The sequence below is a fragment of the Rhamphochromis longiceps genome, linkage group LG15, assembly GCF_057381845.1.
Source record: "Rhamphochromis longiceps isolate RC_006_pf linkage group LG15, R_longiceps_female_GT1.1, whole genome shotgun sequence".
Lineage (NCBI taxonomy): Eukaryota > Metazoa > Chordata > Actinopteri > Cichliformes > Cichlidae > Rhamphochromis > Rhamphochromis longiceps.
In genome coordinates, this window is record NC_140571.1 from 21,690,955 (window position 1) to 21,710,581 (window position 19,627).

The 19,627-nt window shown below is 38.5% G+C and overlaps 1 protein-coding gene across 1 annotated transcript in view; it reads right to left on the reverse strand.

The window, feature by feature from the left end:
- The window catches only part of ift172 (intraflagellar transport 172), a 56,944-nt gene that overhangs the window by 23,418 nt on the left and 13,899 nt on the right, over window positions 1–19,627 (reverse strand). The window contains exons 16-32 of the mRNA XM_085381906.1: window positions 18,294–18,461; window positions 16,876–17,012; window positions 14,497–14,604; window positions 13,351–13,435; window positions 12,874–12,966; window positions 11,783–11,860; window positions 10,771–11,019; window positions 9,343–9,421; window positions 9,078–9,198; window positions 8,459–8,603; window positions 4,540–4,629; window positions 4,281–4,378; window positions 3,951–4,086; window positions 2,320–2,436; window positions 1,728–1,870; window positions 1,135–1,228; window positions 701–765 (exon numbers count right to left, since the gene is read on the reverse strand). Coding sequence (XP_085238032.1) covers window positions 701–765; window positions 1,135–1,228; window positions 1,728–1,870; window positions 2,320–2,436; window positions 3,951–4,086; window positions 4,281–4,378; window positions 4,540–4,629; window positions 8,459–8,603; window positions 9,078–9,198; window positions 9,343–9,421; window positions 10,771–11,019; window positions 11,783–11,860; window positions 12,874–12,966; window positions 13,351–13,435; window positions 14,497–14,604; window positions 16,876–17,012; window positions 18,294–18,461 — 2,006 coding nt within the window. The remainder of the gene's footprint in view (window positions 1–700; window positions 766–1,134; window positions 1,229–1,727; window positions 1,871–2,319; window positions 2,437–3,950; window positions 4,087–4,280; window positions 4,379–4,539; window positions 4,630–8,458; window positions 8,604–9,077; window positions 9,199–9,342; window positions 9,422–10,770; window positions 11,020–11,782; window positions 11,861–12,873; window positions 12,967–13,350; window positions 13,436–14,496; window positions 14,605–16,875; window positions 17,013–18,293; window positions 18,462–19,627) is intronic.

The window sequence follows — 19,627 nt, forward strand, 5'->3', positions numbered from 1 at the left end:
CATGGGTTACTCTCCATCATTCATGAATACTCACACACTCCCCAATTTGAATATTACCTAAAATGACTTAAGCATGTGCGTACAAGAATCATTGCTGCGCAGTGCTGTGTGGCTGGCTGTGGTGTAACTTCACTATGTCTATTTTTAGAAAGCTATACATAATTAGTATTTCTACTGCTGATTGCTATGCAGGCTGTTTCCTCAGTTAACTTTCTGCTAACACTTTAGATTAGGCTTTAATTATCTTGCTATAAACATGCTTATTAGTAGCCTGTTTACTCTTTATTAGTCATTGCAAACCACTTACTAATGACTTGGGCTGCATGGTCCTATTATACCCTTATCAGACATTTAATTAAGAGCTAATTAATGGTTAATATATGTAGCGTAATTTAAAGTATTACCAACTTATCAAATGATTTTGATGAGGCTTGGTTGTTTAGTTCAATTATGGAAGAAAGAACCCCTTAAAAGAGATATGTGATTAGTGAAACTAATCACATTTGGACTTTTTTTAATGACATGAGAAAGTTTAAAAATTGAAGTATTCCAATAATTATATTAACCAAAATTGTCCTTAAACATTAAGCTTCAAACTGAGCCTGAAACTGATATAAATCTGCTCCTCACTGATGCTGATCAGCTGGCAGTAATGATGGGCTCAAAGTGTGAGCACAACATCATCACCTCCAGTACTCACATCAACACAGCTTCTTTGGGTTTTCCTGCTTTGATGAACTCTGCCTCGGCTTCAGTGAACTTCCCCTGTAAGATGAAACCATGAAAAAATTCAGGATTAACACGACTTAATGTGTGCAGCATGCAGTGAGTTCAAGATTCTCAGTAACAGAAATTACGAACAATAACTCAGTGAGTTAGTTCACAGAAACAGCAGCAGCAGGTTTATTGTTATTCTCATATGAGCTGACTATGCTGGGCAATAAAAAGAAAAAAAAATCACATATTGATGTGCTTGGTCTGGTTGAATAAAGAAGACAGAGAATAAATTTGGCATGAAGCAGTTTTGTAGGAGGAAAACTGAAAAGTCTTCATGTGGGTAGTTGTAGCAACTTTTTTGAAAGTGTATAGAAAGAGCAGAAAACTGACTGTGTGGTAAAACTGTGATGGATTTACCTCATCTTCCAGGTACAGTGCATGCTTGAGGTGGATCTCAGGAATCTTCTCCTTACATGCAAGGCGGGCCAAGTCAAAGGCAAAGTCAAATGAGCTGGAGAGAACATGAGGACAGTCTCTGTTTATGTCACATATAAGAGATCTGGCACTCAAAGGATTTTTAGTAGAAATCTATGAGATAAGTGTGTATGCATGTGTAAACCTCTAATTGATATCATAGTAAGTAATTAGAAATGTGGATTTGACTGAGGATACATGCACGTTTTGTCCCTGTGACCACAAAAGTCAAATATATAGCTTTCTCCCCATTAATTTATACACGGTCTGGGAATTAAAAGCACAAATAACTTTATAAGATGGTTACTAAGTGACCTTGCTCATTTCCTTTTTAGGAAGGAAACAATTGATCACGTTTTACCGTTAGGATTTCCTTTCAGACAGTACAACAGATAAAAGATTCTGAATGAGTGTCAAACTTGTTTTAAAGCTCTGCAAAAGGTTTATCATATTTTAAGCAAATAAAATGAAACTCAGTATGTGAGTAAATTGAACTTAGATAATTATTTGGGTCTTTGTGTTGTGATAATGCTCACGATTTATTTGAAGCAGACTTGATGGCGTACTCCAGCAGGCCAAACTTGTTTAGCAGCTTAACAGCTGCCTCTCCTCCCAGACTCCGGGCCCACAGGTAGGCCACCTGCTTCTGCGCATCAGCACCTCCGTGGCTTTTTGCCACCTGACGAACACACAAACACATTAAAAAAAATCATTACACCAGGCCTTCACTCCTGTGGCTCCCTAACCCCCTTACAACACATAATCCCGGGGAGAAACATTTGAAAGAAGCTATAAAGCTGTGGTGCATTCCCAACGAAACTACAGCAATAAACAGAGAGCCACACACCTGTAACAATGCTGTGGACATGAAACCCAGTAACAACAAGTCAAGCCGTCCTATTCTGCATTTAGCATCAGGAATAAACATTATAATATATGCAATCTACAGTATATGCTTTAACCTAAAACAATTACAACAACAGATAACAGCTGATATAAGCAGAGTGTGAGATGTAAACATTTGCTGCGTGGGACGAGGTTCTAGACTTTACTGCTCTCTGCCATATCTTATAAATGTAATGAGATTAAACACAAGTGAACAAAACAAAACAAATGTGGCGTTTGTACCCTGTACGCATCCTCCCACATATCATTGACACTGTACATGTGGACCGCAGCCTTCCACTCTTCAGCCTCCATGAAGTGGTATTCCGCCTCCGAGAACCTCGATTCAGCCTCCAGCTCCTGCAAACAGCACATTTATCATCACCGTCACTTACCATAACTTATGTATCACATACCGGCAGGCTCAACCAAACCACACAGCCCATTAAGGGTCGTTGAATTAGAGCTAGAATAGAATGTAGAGGAAGAATTAATGCCCCAAAGTTTGCGACACTGTGAAAAAAAAAGTTAGAAAATTGGTCCCAAAAATGAACAGATTCAGTAATGAAAAAGAAATCTAGAGCTCAGAGACTCAGTTTGAAAGCGATTATGTCGGGACATGATTAAAAGACTTTAAAATTTGTCTGTACAGTGATCTGTTGAACTTCACAATTCAGGAAAATGTTGAATAAATTATTGTTTGAGTTTAAACTGCTGCAAGGCATTTCTCCCAAGACAGCTGGACAGCTACAAACATTAGAAACAGAGAGTGGTCTCAGACACAGACCTCCCAATAAAAACCTCACACGGCTCTAGAACTGCAGCAGTTTCTGAGCCCGTGAGAGCTCTTCTGATGAGAAGCCCCAACCAGTCGTGCCTGCGTAAATGCTGAGCTGTGAAGTAATGACATGAACCAAAACGCAACCCTTCTCTCACTTTTAAACTGGTTTCAGATGAGCAGGAAGGATCTGAAGACATTGTTTTTGTTGCTCACATTCTTGGAGTTATGTTCCTCATCTCCAAGTAATTAAACAAGAAAAATAAGCAGATGAACTGCCACAAAAAAAACTTTGCTTTACAGTATAAACACTGTCACTGCAGTTTAATCCTATTTATCTTTCATAGCACGGAAAGAGAGAACAAATTATACCTGTCTTAAAGTCCTGCATTAGTGCTCTGGTACTTTCAGTGTATGAACCAGTACAATAAGCAGAAAAAAGGCAGCTTTTAGTTTCTGTGCTCTAACTGTTGGAGTAACTGAGAGCAGCTAGAAGTAAAGCTACCACTTCACCCAGTATTTTAAATAAGCAAGGTTTATAGACAGTGTTTATGTGACTGTATTTAGTTATTCTGTTGCATTATTTTATTTTATTTGACTGTTTTATTACATAAACAAAGATTTTTGTTTACTTTATTTACTACTTTTATTTGATTCATTTCTATTTAGTGTGCTCATATTATTCAGTCTGTTCAACATTATTTTATGTTATCTTATTAAACTATTCCTTATTTCTGTCATTTATTCATATGGTGACAAAGGTGGATGCTCATATAGAAGAATACCAACATTGTAGTTCCTCTAGCAGCCACTTGAAGCTGGCTCGAAAAGCTTAAAGAGGAAATAAGCATGTTTACAGTCTGGTACAAAACAAAGGTTTTAGCATGCATCCATTTGCAAATCTATAGATGCATGAGGCAATTTGCAAATATGTGTGAAGAGAGTTGTTTTACACAGTTAGCATGCCCATCACCCGAACTCAGGCTCGGTTCGGGTCACAGTTAGATTTATTTGATTGTAACATGTTAAATCTGTAGGGCTTAACTCTAGGAGTAAAAACACTGTCGTTAGATTGTCACTGCAGTGTGGTGTGTACCTTGGCTAGGTGGACATGGGTCTCAGTCAGCAGGTCAGGGTGATGTTTGGCTACCAAACGAATGACATCGTCAAACATCCGGTTCTTCTTGTACATGGTGATGGCAAGGTCAGGCTGCTTCACTGTAGCAAACAGCCTGCATGTGTAAAAGGGGAAAGAGGGCTTTTTAAAACACTTCAGGTCTAAAATACTACGCCCAGACTTTTTCTCCTGCTGTTTTCAAGGTCAGAGATTAACTCAAATGGTGTCATGGTAGTTTGTCTCCCACCAGCTCGACTCCAGCAGACAATGACGTGACAAATTCGTGTAAATATGGAGATTTGTATTTACCTCTCGGCCTCCTTGAACTTCCCATCTCTCTCCAGCTCCTGAGCTCTGCTGATGTACAGAGCCATAACCTCCTCCTCCGTCATACACTTCACTGCCAGCTTTATAAGAAAAAGAATATTAAAAACACGGCCTTAAATATTACATTTCTTAATTAATCCCACATTAGATTCTTAAATATCTATTCCAGGGAGATTTTCTTTAAAAGGACTCTGGAAAACACAGAATATTTAAAACTATGCTGTAATGTGTCCGTGCTGACCTTGTGAGCCTCCTCCCAATGCCCTGCTGCGGTGTACATCTCTACAGCATCTTTAATGTGACCTCCTTTCACAAACAGATGTTCTGCCATCTACAGGTCAATAAAAAAATAACAAAACACATAGAAAATACAGAATGTCACATTAAAAAAAATTATATATTACATTACTTATACAGAGCCCATTCTGAGAGTTTAATCCAGATTATTTTTGCAGCTGAAATCTGCATATTCCCCCCCTAACCTAATCACAAAGTTACCATTTTCAAAATGGGACAGCTTTAAGGATACTCTCATTGAATATATGTGTGTGGGCATGCCTGCCAGTGCAAAACAAGCAGATTGTGGGTTCAGCTAAACAACATGAGTGATATATTAAAGTCATCTGTCACAAAGGCAATAATAAAATCTTGCCCAGCTATCTTGATAAGAAACTGTTTGAGGTTTAGCGAAACACAGTAATTATATTTTCTAAGTTAGAACTTTTTGGCTGGCTCTTTTTTTATTCTCCAAACCTCTTCAAAGACATGTTTAAGGATAAAACTTGATTTTAGGTGACTATATTAGAGTGTTAACTAGCCATCCAGAGCCTGTCGGAGAAAAAGCAATGGGCGCAGAGTAGATCACTTCCAGAGTGGATGCACCTTTAAGATTAGGGTATGGAGCTTACTGATGTTGGCTTATTTTCGGGATAAGAGGCTTTGGAGTGCATTAATGTCAATCACAAAGAAACCTGTGTGTGTGAGTCCCCTCCCCCTACACACAGAGTGGATCAGGCAGCAGTTACTACAAATGTTTATATTCCTCTCTGTATTTAATTATTAGTTATTATTAATCACCGGCTCTCTTCCACAGTGTGTCTTTGTCCCGTCTATCTCCCCTCACCTCCAAAGCGGCAGATGAGCTTGCTCATAGGGAGTCATATGATTGTTGTGGTTTTCTCTGTATTATTCTGGGGTCTTTACCTTACAGTATAAAGCACCTTGAGGCAACTGTTGTTGTGATTTGGTGCTATATAAATAAAATTGAATTGCATTTAAAAAAATGTCGGGGGAACACTAGTAACAGAGAAACCATGTAGCCAAAATATGTGAAACTCTCATCTAAATGAACTAAAACTTAGCAGCGCACTTTGTTTAGGTTCTCTGCAATAAGACCACCAAGTCGGAACCAGACTGGGACAGATGGTATATGACATGTTTGTATTTATTTGTTTTGTTGCATCTCTGCATGTTTTTGTTTATTATATAGTTTTATGTGATCTGCCCAGGGACTGAGGATGTGAATTAGGAGTATAGATAAAATCTGCCGTGTTTACATCTCATATTTTCTTACACTGCTGTCCATTAATGTGCACTGCCCCTGTTAAATAAAGACAAGACTGGAAACTTTGAATGAATACATCAAACTATGAAAAAACTCAACTTAATTTTAATTCAGATTGCAGAGGCCTTACTCTCGTTGTTCATACCTGAGGAGTTGAGAATAGAAGTGATATATGCAGAGACTTGCACAGAGTTCACCACACTCCAAAGGCTGCTTTTTTATCTGCACTAGCTAAGGATATGCAATTTGTGAAACCAAATTCTAATTATACTTATTCTGGTGGTAGACTTTTTCAATGTTGCAACTCGTGAGTTTGGTTGTAAACAAATACTGATCTAGAAAGGCTCGTGTAGGACTGTGCCATTACATGAAACATGTAATTACAACAGTGTAATATCAGACCTACTGAATAACACTGTTTTTTTGTTGTTGTTGTTTTAAACTCTGCTGCTGGTTGCCAGTTTATGTTGTGACCAGTGATCTGACTCTTAACACACAGTAGAGACTAAGAGAGTGAATGAAGCAATTAAAATTTTATCGCATTTTAAAAAGTATAATATAATGAAAAAAAATCCCGCTACTTTACAGTGAACAGACTTTTGCTACATAAAGCCAGATACTCATAGAATCAGTCTGTAATAAAAGTCGCTTCAGTACAACAAACAGATGAGCTGGTTGTTTGCCATTCTGATTAAAAAGTGTTTAGTCACTGTTTTTCCAGGATACTTTCTCTATAGCTACAGCAGGTGCGTGCGCTTCATTGTTTATAGCTTGCACTGAAATTCACTTTCCTGCAACAACTACCCCCCAACTTGGAGAGCAAAGAGCTTGTTATCTTAATTACTTTCTGTGAATATGCCCATGGAGCAATCTGACTGAAATAGGCTGCTATTTTCAGAGCCTGGCAGTCTGTGGAGGCCGTTTGGCTCAGCTGAGCTCATCAGAATAAGCACAGCACACTGCGCTTCGCCACCATCATCTCGCTTCCTTTTCTTTGTATTCGTACCAGATTGCTCTCGTTATCGTTTTCTTTTCAACAGTCGTGTTTTTTGTGGTATTGGGGCAACTTTTAAAAGTATTGTTACAACTACCAAACTTGTCCTTATTGCCAAAGCACCCTGGAGCAAACATGGGTTACAGTGTCCACAGAGACTGCAGTAAAGTGAAAACTGGCCACCGTGCATGTGTGTGGGTGTGTGTACGTGTCCACATGAGATGAGTGGAAATTAACTGCCAGTGGCAAAATGTCACAGCCTCCTTCATTTAGCCAAGCCTGTACAGTATTTTTATGAGGTACATATATAACACAAGTGAAAGTGTAACACTGACTCAGTTCAAAGTATGTAACCAGCACAAATATTTAAAAATGCAGTTTCTCGTTTACACGCATTTGAAACGATCTGTAGTCGTGTTTTGCTTTCTTTTTGTTCCACTGTTCACCAGTTTCTTACTTTGCCATCTGTCTACTGCTGTGTAGAGCAGATTTATCTTTTTCAGTTAAAACACCTTGCCAGTGCTATCCCCTGAGCAAAACCTTGTTAAAATGACATTGAAAAGATGACTTTTCCGGACGTCTGAACAATGTTGATATTTGGTTGTAAAGTGAAAGGTGAACATGTTTCACGTTTTAGCCAACTTTTCCTGGCAGTTCTGCTGTTATCCTAGAGGTGCTCTGGAGGAGATGCCGGGGTTTCAGAGCTGGAGCTTAATGGAGAGCTGTGAGGAGGAAATATGAACTATGTGTTCAGCTATCATTGCGGAGAATGTGAGATTTTTGGAAAATCAAATGGGCGAGTTTTGCTGAACTGTCTTTTAGTTCCAGTGAATGGAACTCAATGTTTCAGCATACCAAGATATTTGGAAAATTTCATGCTCCCAGATTTTGGTAAACAGTTTGGGGATGCCCACTTCCTGTTTCAACATGACTGTGCACCACTGCACAAATCAAGGTACCTAAAGATATGGACGAACGTGTTTGTCATGGAAGAACTTGACTGGCCTGCATGGTTTCCTGTCCTCAACCCAAGAGAAACACCTTTGGGATGAATTAGACACAAGACTGTAAACCGGGACTTCTTTCCAAAACACCAGTAAGTGACCTCACAAATGTATTTATGGAAGAAAGGTCAAAAAGTCCCTTAAACACACTTCTAAACTTAATGAAAAGTCTTCCCAGAGGAGGTGGAGTTGTTATAGCTGCAAAGGGTGGGCTGACATCTTATTGAACCCTATGGATGGAATGGGATGTGTGAAAGCAGACAAGCATGTAAGTGCTACCGTCTCATATTATGTATAAAAAATACATTTAAACCTCAGTTCATCATTTATATCACGAAAAGAATAGTTTATATCAGACATTTTTAAAAAGTTATATTTACATCTGTAGCTTATTTTCATCTTACCCTTAAACATTCCCACAATTTAATAAAAGTCCAACATATAATCTATTATACAATAAAGACAAAAACTTGTACTTTTTGATGCCTTCCTTTTCACTGATCTGAAAGAAAACATGTTGTGGCTATACCTTCACCTGTTTTTGTTTTTCATTTAGGTTTTCCTCTTTACCTCCTACCTCAGTCCTCCTGTCTCTCACCTCATAGTCCTGCATGGAGGCGTAGTGTTGAGCTATCTTCACATAGTATTTTGCTGATGACGAATCCTCCTGTAACTCCAGGATGTGGACTGCTTTCTTCCACTGGCGAGCTGCGATGGCTGCCTCGATCGCTTTAAGAGAACAGCTGCATGGAAGACCATATGAACACGTTAATTGTTCAGATAGCAAGAGTCAGCATTAAAATGCAGATTGTGTTGGTAATACTAGTTGCATTTTTTAACTATTCTGCAGAGAGAGAACTTATAGTTAGCTTATAGCTATCTGAAATAGTGCCTGAAACTTTACTAACTATATTTAAAAGTAGTATTTTTAACGTCTTTGTTTCTGTAGAGACTTGTAGCCAAGTCAAAATTCAGTTTTAGACGCGTCTCTAAGTTCTTTCTGAGCTCTGACTACCTGTCTTATTTGGGATTTTGGGGCATTGGTATAGCGATTTTTTTAAATCTCATCTCTCCATTATCCTGGTGATGATTTTAAAGAATTGTTGGCCATCACTGTTGGACTGTTTTTCAAGTGTCATCTTTCTGCCTCTCCATCTGTCCTTATCTTTGTCTCTCCAGTCCTCTCCCTCCATCCATCCCTCCTCTACTCTACATACCCTGCTTCAATGAAGTGGTTGATGGCAGCGTCCATCTGTTTCTGCTGGACGAGGTAGTCTCCCCAGGACTCCTCCAGTTTCACCACCTCAGCGGGGAAGGTTATGCGAGCCAGCTCTACCGCTACAGGAAACAGGAAGGAGAAACTTTCTTACCAGAAAAGTTACAATTGACTTGATTTAGCTTAAACCTACCATCTAAAATTGTACAAAACATTGTAGAAGTTATCAAATGGTATATGCAGTCTAAGCTATCTAACTGTTTTACCTTTCCTGAAGGCACCTCCTTTACAGTAGCACTCCAGCGCTCTCTGGTTGTTCCTGATCTTCTCATACAGATCTCCTGCCTGGTCAGAAGAGATGACATACATTTTGCTGTCAATTGTCTTTCAACTTAGGGTCATATGGGGCTGAAGCATATCCCAGCTGTCAATCGACGAGAGATCTGGACAAGGCCATCAACTCCAGCAGCCAATTATCAGTTAAGCTGACATTCATGTCACTGGACTGTGAAGCCAGAGCACCTGGAAAGGACCCAGGAAGGCACAGAATTTGCTACTTATAATCAGGAGGTTTGAACTCTGTGACTCTGTTAACTGCCACACACCACTATGGAAATCAAATATTTCAAATATTTATATCAGATATTTATAATTGTTTCAAAATTTGACCTTATAGCCAGTAACATATTGAAACAATGGTGTGCAGCCAATCAGAAGACAGCTGTCTAAAAGAAAGAGAGCTGTGTGGGGCTATATCACGGCCCATTACAAGATGAATTGTAAAGTTACTTTAGTATAGTTTAGTAATGAAAACATGGAATGTCAAATGAGAATAATGTTTGTTGGTGTAATTAGAAGAAAGATGTTCCGATGTTCTTGGAACAGTGACTACTATCACTTTTAAATGTCTTTAGAAAGTTTGTTTTCTTATTGTGGATTTAAACACAGGTATCGATATACTCCTGGCCACTAACTGTGAATTTGGCTGAGGCTGTGTGAACTAAAGCTGCCAATTACACCGTGCTACATTTTAATTAGTTACCTCAGTTTTTTGTTTGTTTTAATGGACTGAGTGGGAACATTTTGTCCCTGTATTTCTCTGCTGCTAGGTATTTCATGATTCAAACAACATGATACCTGAATCAGATATTTGTTCCAGCTAAATATTTTCTTGCGTTTCTCCATCTGTGACTACCCTCAATTAAACATGTTCAACTCTTTCAACCTATAATTATTCTTACTTTTAAAAGGATACACACAATTCAAATGCTAAATCAGTGGGTTTTCTAACAATAAAATGCAATGAAGAATAGTGGCACTTTGTAAAATACAGAGAAGTTTTATTTTAGCTACTGCAAGTTAAATTGTAATCACCAACTTCCATATCTAATTCCAGACACCGAAACTGATTAGAACACAAAATATCAGGTTACAAAATTTGCTTTGAGGATCCAGTCTCCTTTTCCAAGCCTCTTTCCCACCTGTTACATAAACACAGATGGCTAGAGGAAAAGAAGTGAGCTTTTAGACAAAAAAAAAAAAGAAAAAGCACACAGAGAAAAACAGGCAGATGGAGGGAGACAGAGTTCAAAACTGAAAATAACAAAGAACACTTGTTCCGGCATTGAAGCTGAGGCGAGGAGAGATGGGCTCAGAGAAGCGGGAAACACAGGAGGAAGAAATGATCCACTCACTCTCTCGTAAAACTCTCCCTTGATGAGACTGGCAGCAATGCGGTCGACGGTCTCGCTGCTGTTGGTGATCTCCGACTGGCTCATGGCGAGGCGAGCGGCCTTAGCTGGCAGCCCTGCTTTCAGGTAGAGGTTTATGGCACCCTGGAAGTCTCCCTCGCTCTCCCTCACCTCGCCGGCCCTGTCTTCCTGACCCGTCTCCATCAGCCACCGGTAACGGTTTTCACGCAAGGTGTCGAGCTCTGGGTAGCCCTGCAGTTATTTTGCATTTAGAGTTCAACCAAACAGTTATCCTGTCCACAGATAACTAACCAACAACACTCTTGTGGTTGACAGCAGGTGTACATTGTAATTTGGTAATCCAAATTCTCTGAGAGGTAACGAGACTCCTGCCTCTGCTGTGGGTTCTGTTTTCAGAAAATGAAGCTCATAAGGACACTCGCTGTTCACCCACAGGCCTTTTCAGATTTGATAAAGTGAGTATTATAAAATAGTGTATGCAGGGAATAGATCTAAGCAAGACAAAGGCATAAATGGGCTAAATTATTTTGTTTTTAGAAATGCTATTTTAGGCAATTAAGAAGCCTGTGCTTGTCATATGAGAAGGGTGTCTGTTTACACATTTTGGGTTTCCCTCTGTCTTTTCCGATTTAAACTTACTGTAGCTTTATATACTTTATTAAGCAATAAATAATTTCCCTTTTTTTCTGTCTCTTGGGGAATGCATTAGATAGGGCATCAACCCTTAAAATCCCCCATAATATAAAATGTAATAAATATATAAATATAATATGTGGAGCTACCCACTGTGCTGACCTTTCCCGAATAAAGAGGCAGTAAAAAACTAGCTTTTGGCTTTTATTCTGTAATATAAATATGATAAATAAATATTTAAAATGTGCTGAAATCAAAGTAATCAATATAAATACGCTACCTCGAGCTGATTTGCGACCACGTAAAATGACTTGATCAAATATTATCAGTAATTGCGTGTGATTCAATTCCCTTTTTTTACCTTGGCTTCGGCTACAGCAATGCAGTCATCCCACATGTGGAGCTCTTGGTACATCTCTATGGCTTCTTCGATGGCATTCTGCACAGCAAAAACAAAACAAACAAAAAGCCAAACGTTGGACTTTATTCTCCAAAAATCTAGTATTAAGGATGCAGAGCTGGGTTTATTTATTCAGTTCATTTTATTCCAAGACTTTACCAATCTCAAGTGTTTGGTAAAAGACTACAATGACTTGCCACTGCAGCCCTCACAGGGATTTGTTGGTTACCATCTTATAAGGTAAACAATACTTTTAGCAGTGAAAGCATCTCTGTGTTGCTTGTCCTTCCCATTCTTACATGGGGAAGAAATTATTAATCTCTAGTTTGTGGCTGCTTGTTGCTCCTAAGCCATATTTTACTGTGTTGAATCCCTCTTATAGCAGGTGACAGCATTTATGTGTGCTTGTGTATCTGCATTGTTCACTGTCATCACAAGTGAAACTGAGCTGTTTATGTTCGAGTTGGAGCTAATAAATTGTGAAGGGTTACTTTAACTGAAGGAGAGGAGACTTCAGAACACACTGAGTCTATACAAGTATCATCAGAGCTATGAAAGCAAGAAAACGTGTGTGTGTATAAAGGGACACCGTATTACTGACTAAATTAACATTATATAGCAAGCTAGAAACAGTTAGTCTGTTAATATTTTGAGCTTTATATTAAAGTGGTCTATTTTTTGCTAATCTGTAGAATGAACATATTTGACTAAAAATGCCAGTTTACCTGCAGATAGAGTTCCTCATAATATGGAGCAATAGTTCCTTTTCTTTAAGGTATTACTCCTCTGTTACTAATATGTTGTGCTTAACCACAAATATTAATACAAGACGTTACTGTGGTGCTGTTTACTTAAATTTCTGTGATGGTGCACATCAGGCTGTGCTGTAGACATGATGCAGTAATATAAATCAAGCATAAATACACATTTAAAAGCTTAACAGCTCTGTGAATTTTGGGGTGTTCTGTTTGTTGTAAAATCTGAAAAGGAATTCATTCTACATATTACATATTCAATCTTATTTCTAACGCTCTTTTTTTTTTACAGCCCACCTGCTCTGTGTAGTGCATCTCAGCCAGTTTAAAATTCTTGTCCAGCATGGCCACGCGTGCTTGGACTTGATAAAATGATGTCCCATCTTCTCCCTAATAAAGAGACAAAGAGATTAAAACATACAAAAGCCAGGGAGCACTTTTGAGCTTTGCAGAGAGAAAAAACTTTTCAAGAATTGCAAAGCTGCATTTTTTTATAAGGACCACTCACAGAGATTCAGCTAAAAGGAATTTCATTAATATCAACTCCAGCAGAGACTTGCTGTACAATGAATGCTGGATTTCCAGTTCCATCATAAGACACATTTTTAAGAGAAGTGTTGAATTATTCAGGTGTCATTGCATAAAAATGTCAAATACCGTATTGCATTTCATTGGAGAATACTAATAATTAGCCAATTAGTCAGAAATATTATTGCCACCCTTAAAGCTCTTTATCTGCTATATTTGTGATCAGTGCGTTGGGCCTTTCCTCACCATTTCCTGTGAAACTTTGTCTACGATCTCGTTTGTTTGCCGCAGGAAGTGGAGGGTTGAGACATCACCCAGCGCAGCAAAGCACCTACAAAATAAAAGGGAGAGAAAACCATAGAGGAACTAAGCAATTAAGCAGCAGATGGTGACAGAGAAAGTCAAACAGAAACAGAAATAAAGAGAAATATATTCAGTTTAGTGGAGGAAGAATGCATTTCTGGTCAGTGAAAACTTGTTCACTTAATGAACTGAGATAAATTAAAGCTCTTTCTCTAATTAGCCTTTAGATTCAGTGTGAGAAGCTGAGAAATACACAGGCACATCTTAGCATTTGGCCACTTTATTACCAACTCTCTGTGAACAGTTGCATCAGATTAATGAACAAGTCATGAAAGAAAAAAAGTTTAAAAACTCCTACTGTCTGACTCTTTTTTTTCTGCTTCCCTCTCTCATTAACATTATCCACTCCAGACAAAACTGTTTCTTTCCCCGATTTCATGATTTATGCAATTCAAGACGATGCCTAACGAACAGCATATGCATTATTAATGACAGGGAATTCAAATTTGAAAGGTTTCTCAAAACAGAGAGAACTAAAGATGGAGAGAGAGGAATAAAATGATAGAAAATTAAAAACTGTCTTTGATGATAAATGAAGTTGGGGGGGGGGGGCCTCTGGCAGAAACACAGCCATCGGCCGTGCGTGTGCAGAGGGTATACTTCTATTATGTTGTGGGGACATTTATCTGGTTATAAAATAATATTTCAAGGAACTATCTGATTATCTTTAAGGTACAAAAATCAAGCTGTATAAGCTGAATCTGTATATTTTAGATAAAAGAATCGGTCAGAGGAGTACAGGTTATAGTAAATGTCCAGGAAATGAATGTAAGTCAATGTAATGTCCTCTGAAGTGATGAAAAACAACTGCCCGGGAGTGCGCAAGTGTGTCCAAGAGTGTATTTCTTCATTCCAGGTGATGAAGGTGCCCTTGTTGCCTCTTTCCTCTTTTTTTCTCTCCAGCCCCAGAGATAAGTCTCACTTGCAATGACGACTGATACTGAATGTAATTATTCCGGAGACAAGAACATTACTTTGAAAGGGCTTTGTGTGTGGCTGTGTGTGCGTGCGTGTTTGTGTCGTGCTGACCTTTCTGCGATGTGCAGCTGGCAAGCCTCTAGAGCCAGCTTGCTGAGTGTCTTCCACATGGCTTCAGTCTCTGGTGACATCTCCAGAGTCTCGAGGAAGGCTGTGGCTCTGGAAAATACACGCACATGCACAAGTAGAGCTGAGCCAGGTGGCAAGACAGAACATAAAGCAAGTATTCTGTGCTGCAGATACCGACCACAAATGGTGTGTAAAGATAAGGAGCGGCAGAAGAGCTGCAAATATCGAGGAAACTGTGTTACAGCAGCCACTCCCAAATTTAAGTCTGAATTGGAAAATCTTCTACGGCCTTTTCATCACTTTTAAATATGCTTTAATTCAGTTTAGTGTAAGTTTTTATCTTGTTTTTTAGTCAGACTTGTTGGATACTGGACCGTAAGACAGATAAAGTAAAAAAATAAAAATAAATTAGCCTAATTTGGCTGATGCAAATGTCCAAATGGAAAAAACAAGGAACTCCAAAGTAAGGATGAAGAGAAGGTTAGTGAACATGATACCAAGAACATTAAACTGAAGCAGGAAGATGGCATTATAGATACACACGAGGGGGACTGGTGATTAGACACAGGTGACCCAAAAAAAACGTCTTTTCATAAATCTGGATCAAGTTGGTTCCTGAATGTCCCAAATTCATTCTTCAGCAAGACAATCACAATAATAGCCCCACATATAGAGCCATAAAGAAGATGTTTTGTATTACTGTATGAAGTAAATCAATGAATAAAACCTATTCATGGTCCAGTGTTTCACTATAGCATGCTCTACAAAAACATAAAGCAAGTCACAATGGACCGTGAGATGTTCTGATCTAATAAAGTCTGCTGAGGAGATCAGTGGACATGTTAGAAAGATTATTACTGGTATGACCTGAAAAGATGCTGAACTTCTTCAATGTGACAGCTGCTAAAGAGGGGCCAGGGCTATCTTCTTAATCTAATTCAATCACATTCACCAACATTAGTAAAATAGAATTTAGAAGACTTATTTGACAGATTAGCAGATTAGAAAGATCATGATTTATAAGAATAATGAGAGGAATAACAAATAGCTCCCCAGAAGGCACAAAGCTGTAACATTACTTTACAAAATAATTGCAATAACACAGTGATCTTTTAACTCAGATCATGAGTGGATGAAATAAAATGCCTGATTTCCACATTCAGTGGTACTTGTCCCATTGTAAAGTATAATTTTTGCTTTACGTGATTCATAGCTTAAAAATAAAATCTGTACTTATCATATCTATTAGCTCACCCTATGTTCATCTAATGTCTGAAAAACAGAGGTTTAAGCTCCGCCCCCTTTAAGACAACCTTCTACTTATTGGCTACCCCGCACAAACAGAAAGCTATCTTCTCTCACTGATTTAACACAGAGACAAGTGTATATAAAATGTCAGGAAGAAAGGACTTAAAACAGTATGAAACCTAAACTTATTGGCTAATGGCGATTACTGGTACATTATGGACCTGCTAATATGGACATTCACCACTATAACTGAAGATAACAGAGTATTTAAAAGAACCAAGAAGATTCCCATAAGACCACAGAGAGTGCAATTAAACTTTTCTGTCTCTTATTACCCAAAATTATGCCAACCTAAACTTCACAGCATTGTGCTGAAAAACCTGATAATGTAACCTTGACTGGAATAATCAAAATAAAACAATTGATTCCCTAAATTTATTTACATTATGCCTCTTCCAGAAGCTTTTCTACTGTAGCTGACTTTAGTGACATTGTCAGCAAAGGCCTGACGGTGCTCAGCGGAGGACCAAATGACCTCCTCCACACACAGTTCCATGTCAAAACAATACTATATTAGTTAAAAGTTGTAAACTGTTTCTCAAAATATATGAGTTTCAAAAATATAGTCATGATTTTTCAATTCCTTATTTGGTAGTTTGAGCTTAAAATTTTTAATTCCAAACTTTGTATGACAATTTCTTCCTATGAAAGAAGACCATTAAACATATAAGCAACCAAATTCCTCCTAAAGACTCTCAAAGTGCTAGAGGAAGGAGCTGAGTTGATGCTCCTCTGAATAAGAGAGGTCAGTTATAATTATTTACTCCATCTGATGAGGTGGCTTCACACGAGCATCCTTTCGGAGGTGATCAAATCACAACACACTGAAGGGAAGGATTATATCTCCCAGCTGGCCTGGAAGTGCTGAGGAAATACTCGAGAAGAGCTGGAGGAAGCTGCTGGATAAAAGGACATCTGGCCTGTTCTGCTCAGCCTACTGTCACTGCGCCTCTGACCCAGAAAAGTGACGGGTGCAAGGAAGGACGGACGGATGTTCACGCTGCATCGTCATTTTGATAGGCTGTATGGTTTTATTTAGTGGGCTGTACTCACCTGTTATAATCTCCATCATCAACAGCCGTACCAAACTCAATGAGGCCTTCGTCGAGTGTGTATGTCACCATGTTGACGCCCTCTGTCACAATCACATCCGTCTTGCCATCGGCTCTTTTGAGATCCACAATGTCTCCCTGACAACGAAAGGAGATACATATTATGCATAGGTATGAAACCTCCGCGCTGTGTTAATAAAGTGGAAAACGTGTTTTTCGTGCTACTGCATTTATTAGACAGTTTAAGCCAGAAAATGCTTAATCGATGAAGCTTTTACTTATAAAAATACATTTTGTCAGGTTTTTATATTCTGCAATTCTGCAGTATGCATGGACACAGGTTTACAACATCACAGCTTCATTAGTGGGTCAGTCCAGTCGACCACCATAATCAACTTGCACCCTCCAAATTCACATTATGGATGCTTTTAGCCAAGAAAAACAATGAGTACACTTAAATATACTTGCATAATTATAATGAAAGTTTTTGTTAAACCTTTATTTAACAAGATAAGAATGTCTTTCTTTTTGGAGAGTGTTCTCAGCCAATATATGCAGCATTAGCAAAGCAGGGTTTTTTTCTAGAAACCAGAGTGCGTAAAGAAAAGTTTCACAAGTACGTGGAGAACAGAAGTGCACACAGATTGGCCTTGGAACAAACATGATGGGCGTATGTTTCCCAGTTTGGCTCTTCAGAAGTTTTACGCTTTTGTTTTTCACATATTATTAGATAAAGGCATCAAAATAACGTTCCACATATATGGCTGGATGTATCACCAAGATAGCTGCTGAGTAGCAAAGTATATCAGAAATATTAAATTTCAAAATTCAATTTATTTTAAGCCAGTTTTAGTTATACTGCACCCCTTCACAACTACAGTCATCTCAAGGCACTTTGGTACCCAATAATATGGTGATTATTAATGAGGATTTCCACTAAACACTATGAAATCAAATACTTTTAAAGGAATTATGACCAGCTCATAACAGCAGCAATTCTTTGTCCATTACTACCCTCTGCTATTGTCTACAAAATAAAAATGTCTTGCACAAAGCTCAGTGCACTTTGCAAAAACATAAATCAGCCACACAAGAGGCTGCTGCGATGGTTTTTATTATTAATGAGAACAGCAGCAAGTGTTAACGCAAGCAACTTTCAAAACCCTGCGCACACCAGGGGCGACTAACTGCCTCAGGACAGCGGCACAAAAAGCTGGTTCTCTGTTAAGGCTTTGCCAGCAACACAAAAAGGCTTGAGAACAGTAAAAATACAAAAACATGCAGCTTCAGTATAAACACTGTGGAGATATTAAAAATAAAAAGGTTTATCAAAACAAGCCGACCAGGGCAGATGCAGAGCCTCCAGTTAACGATGCCGACCATACTTAAATCACACTTACAAAGAAAACAAAAGCTCACCTTGACGGGGAACATGGTGACGGTCTCTGGGCTGTCAATGCTGTACCAGATGCAGAGGTTTCCCCGGTTTTGGGAGACCACCACATCGCTGCCAGGCACCCACTGGACGTAAGAGCAGAAACTCAGCAATGTGGTCTTCACGCCAGACTGTATGTCGTACAGATGGAGCTGCAGAGGACAGAGAAAGATAGAAAGATATAGAAATTCCTATTTTCATCATCAGGAAATGGTTTCAAGTCCAACAGTAAAGGCAAAGTCCAGCAAGTGTCACTGTACATAAGAATGGATTTCTCCAATTCCAGCTGTGACCATTAAATTTAAAGTTCGTAAATATAGAGTCCAGAGAGTTAATCTGGTTTATCTTCGCATAAAATAAAAAAATAGGTTCTATACAAAGGTAACAAAACCACTTTACAGTCCATCAAAGCTCATTTGTATCCACAATAATATTATATTTTTATTATATACTGTATAATTTAAATGTTTCATAGGAAGTTTATGCCGACAGTACTTTGCACCAGATTATCTTTTGCTATCTTTAAAATAGTCATTTCAAGAGTATTCAGAGCATCATCATCAGTGTGTGAATGGGTGAATGACTGAATGTAGTGTAAAGGGACTAAGTAAAGCGCTATACAAATACAGGCCATTTAGCATTTAGCATTTTACCATCATGGATCACCACTTAAAGTCAGGCTAAGTTGAATTTATTTAGATTTATTTTATTTGAATCATTGATTTATTTTTTGCACCTGCATTTGTTGGTTTAGTTTACTTATAACCTCATTAGCTCAGGAATGTAAGTTCCAGGCCCACTACACAGCAGACCCACACTCCTTCCACCTGTTTGTTTCCTTTGGCCATGTCTCCATACCTTATTTTATTTTAATTCTTGAACTTCTGTAGGTACACTGACTCTTGGTTGTGACATCCTCTTTATAGCCAGTCTCTGGAATAAGCCAAGCCTTTATGTTTTCTTTGTTGTGGCAAAAATATGTAACTAGTACTTGGATTTTGGGGTGCATTTGAAGATATAATGTGGTTATTCTTCGATCTATAGAAAACCTGGTTGGTGAAGTTTGTTACCTTTAGGTAGGAGACCTTAAAAGTGAAAGAGTTGTTTCTCCTTGTCCACAGTACAAAAATAGGCCTTATGCATCTTCTAATGTTAGGTCCATAATTTGTTGGACCTTTTGGCACATTAGGTCATTGTCAACCGTCCTAAAAATGTTTGTAAAAACTCCTTAAATTAAAGCTGAAAGTATGCACTTCAAACGCATCTTAATAGTCTTGTTTAAAACCCACTGGTTTACACAACAGGTTTTACTTCTTTT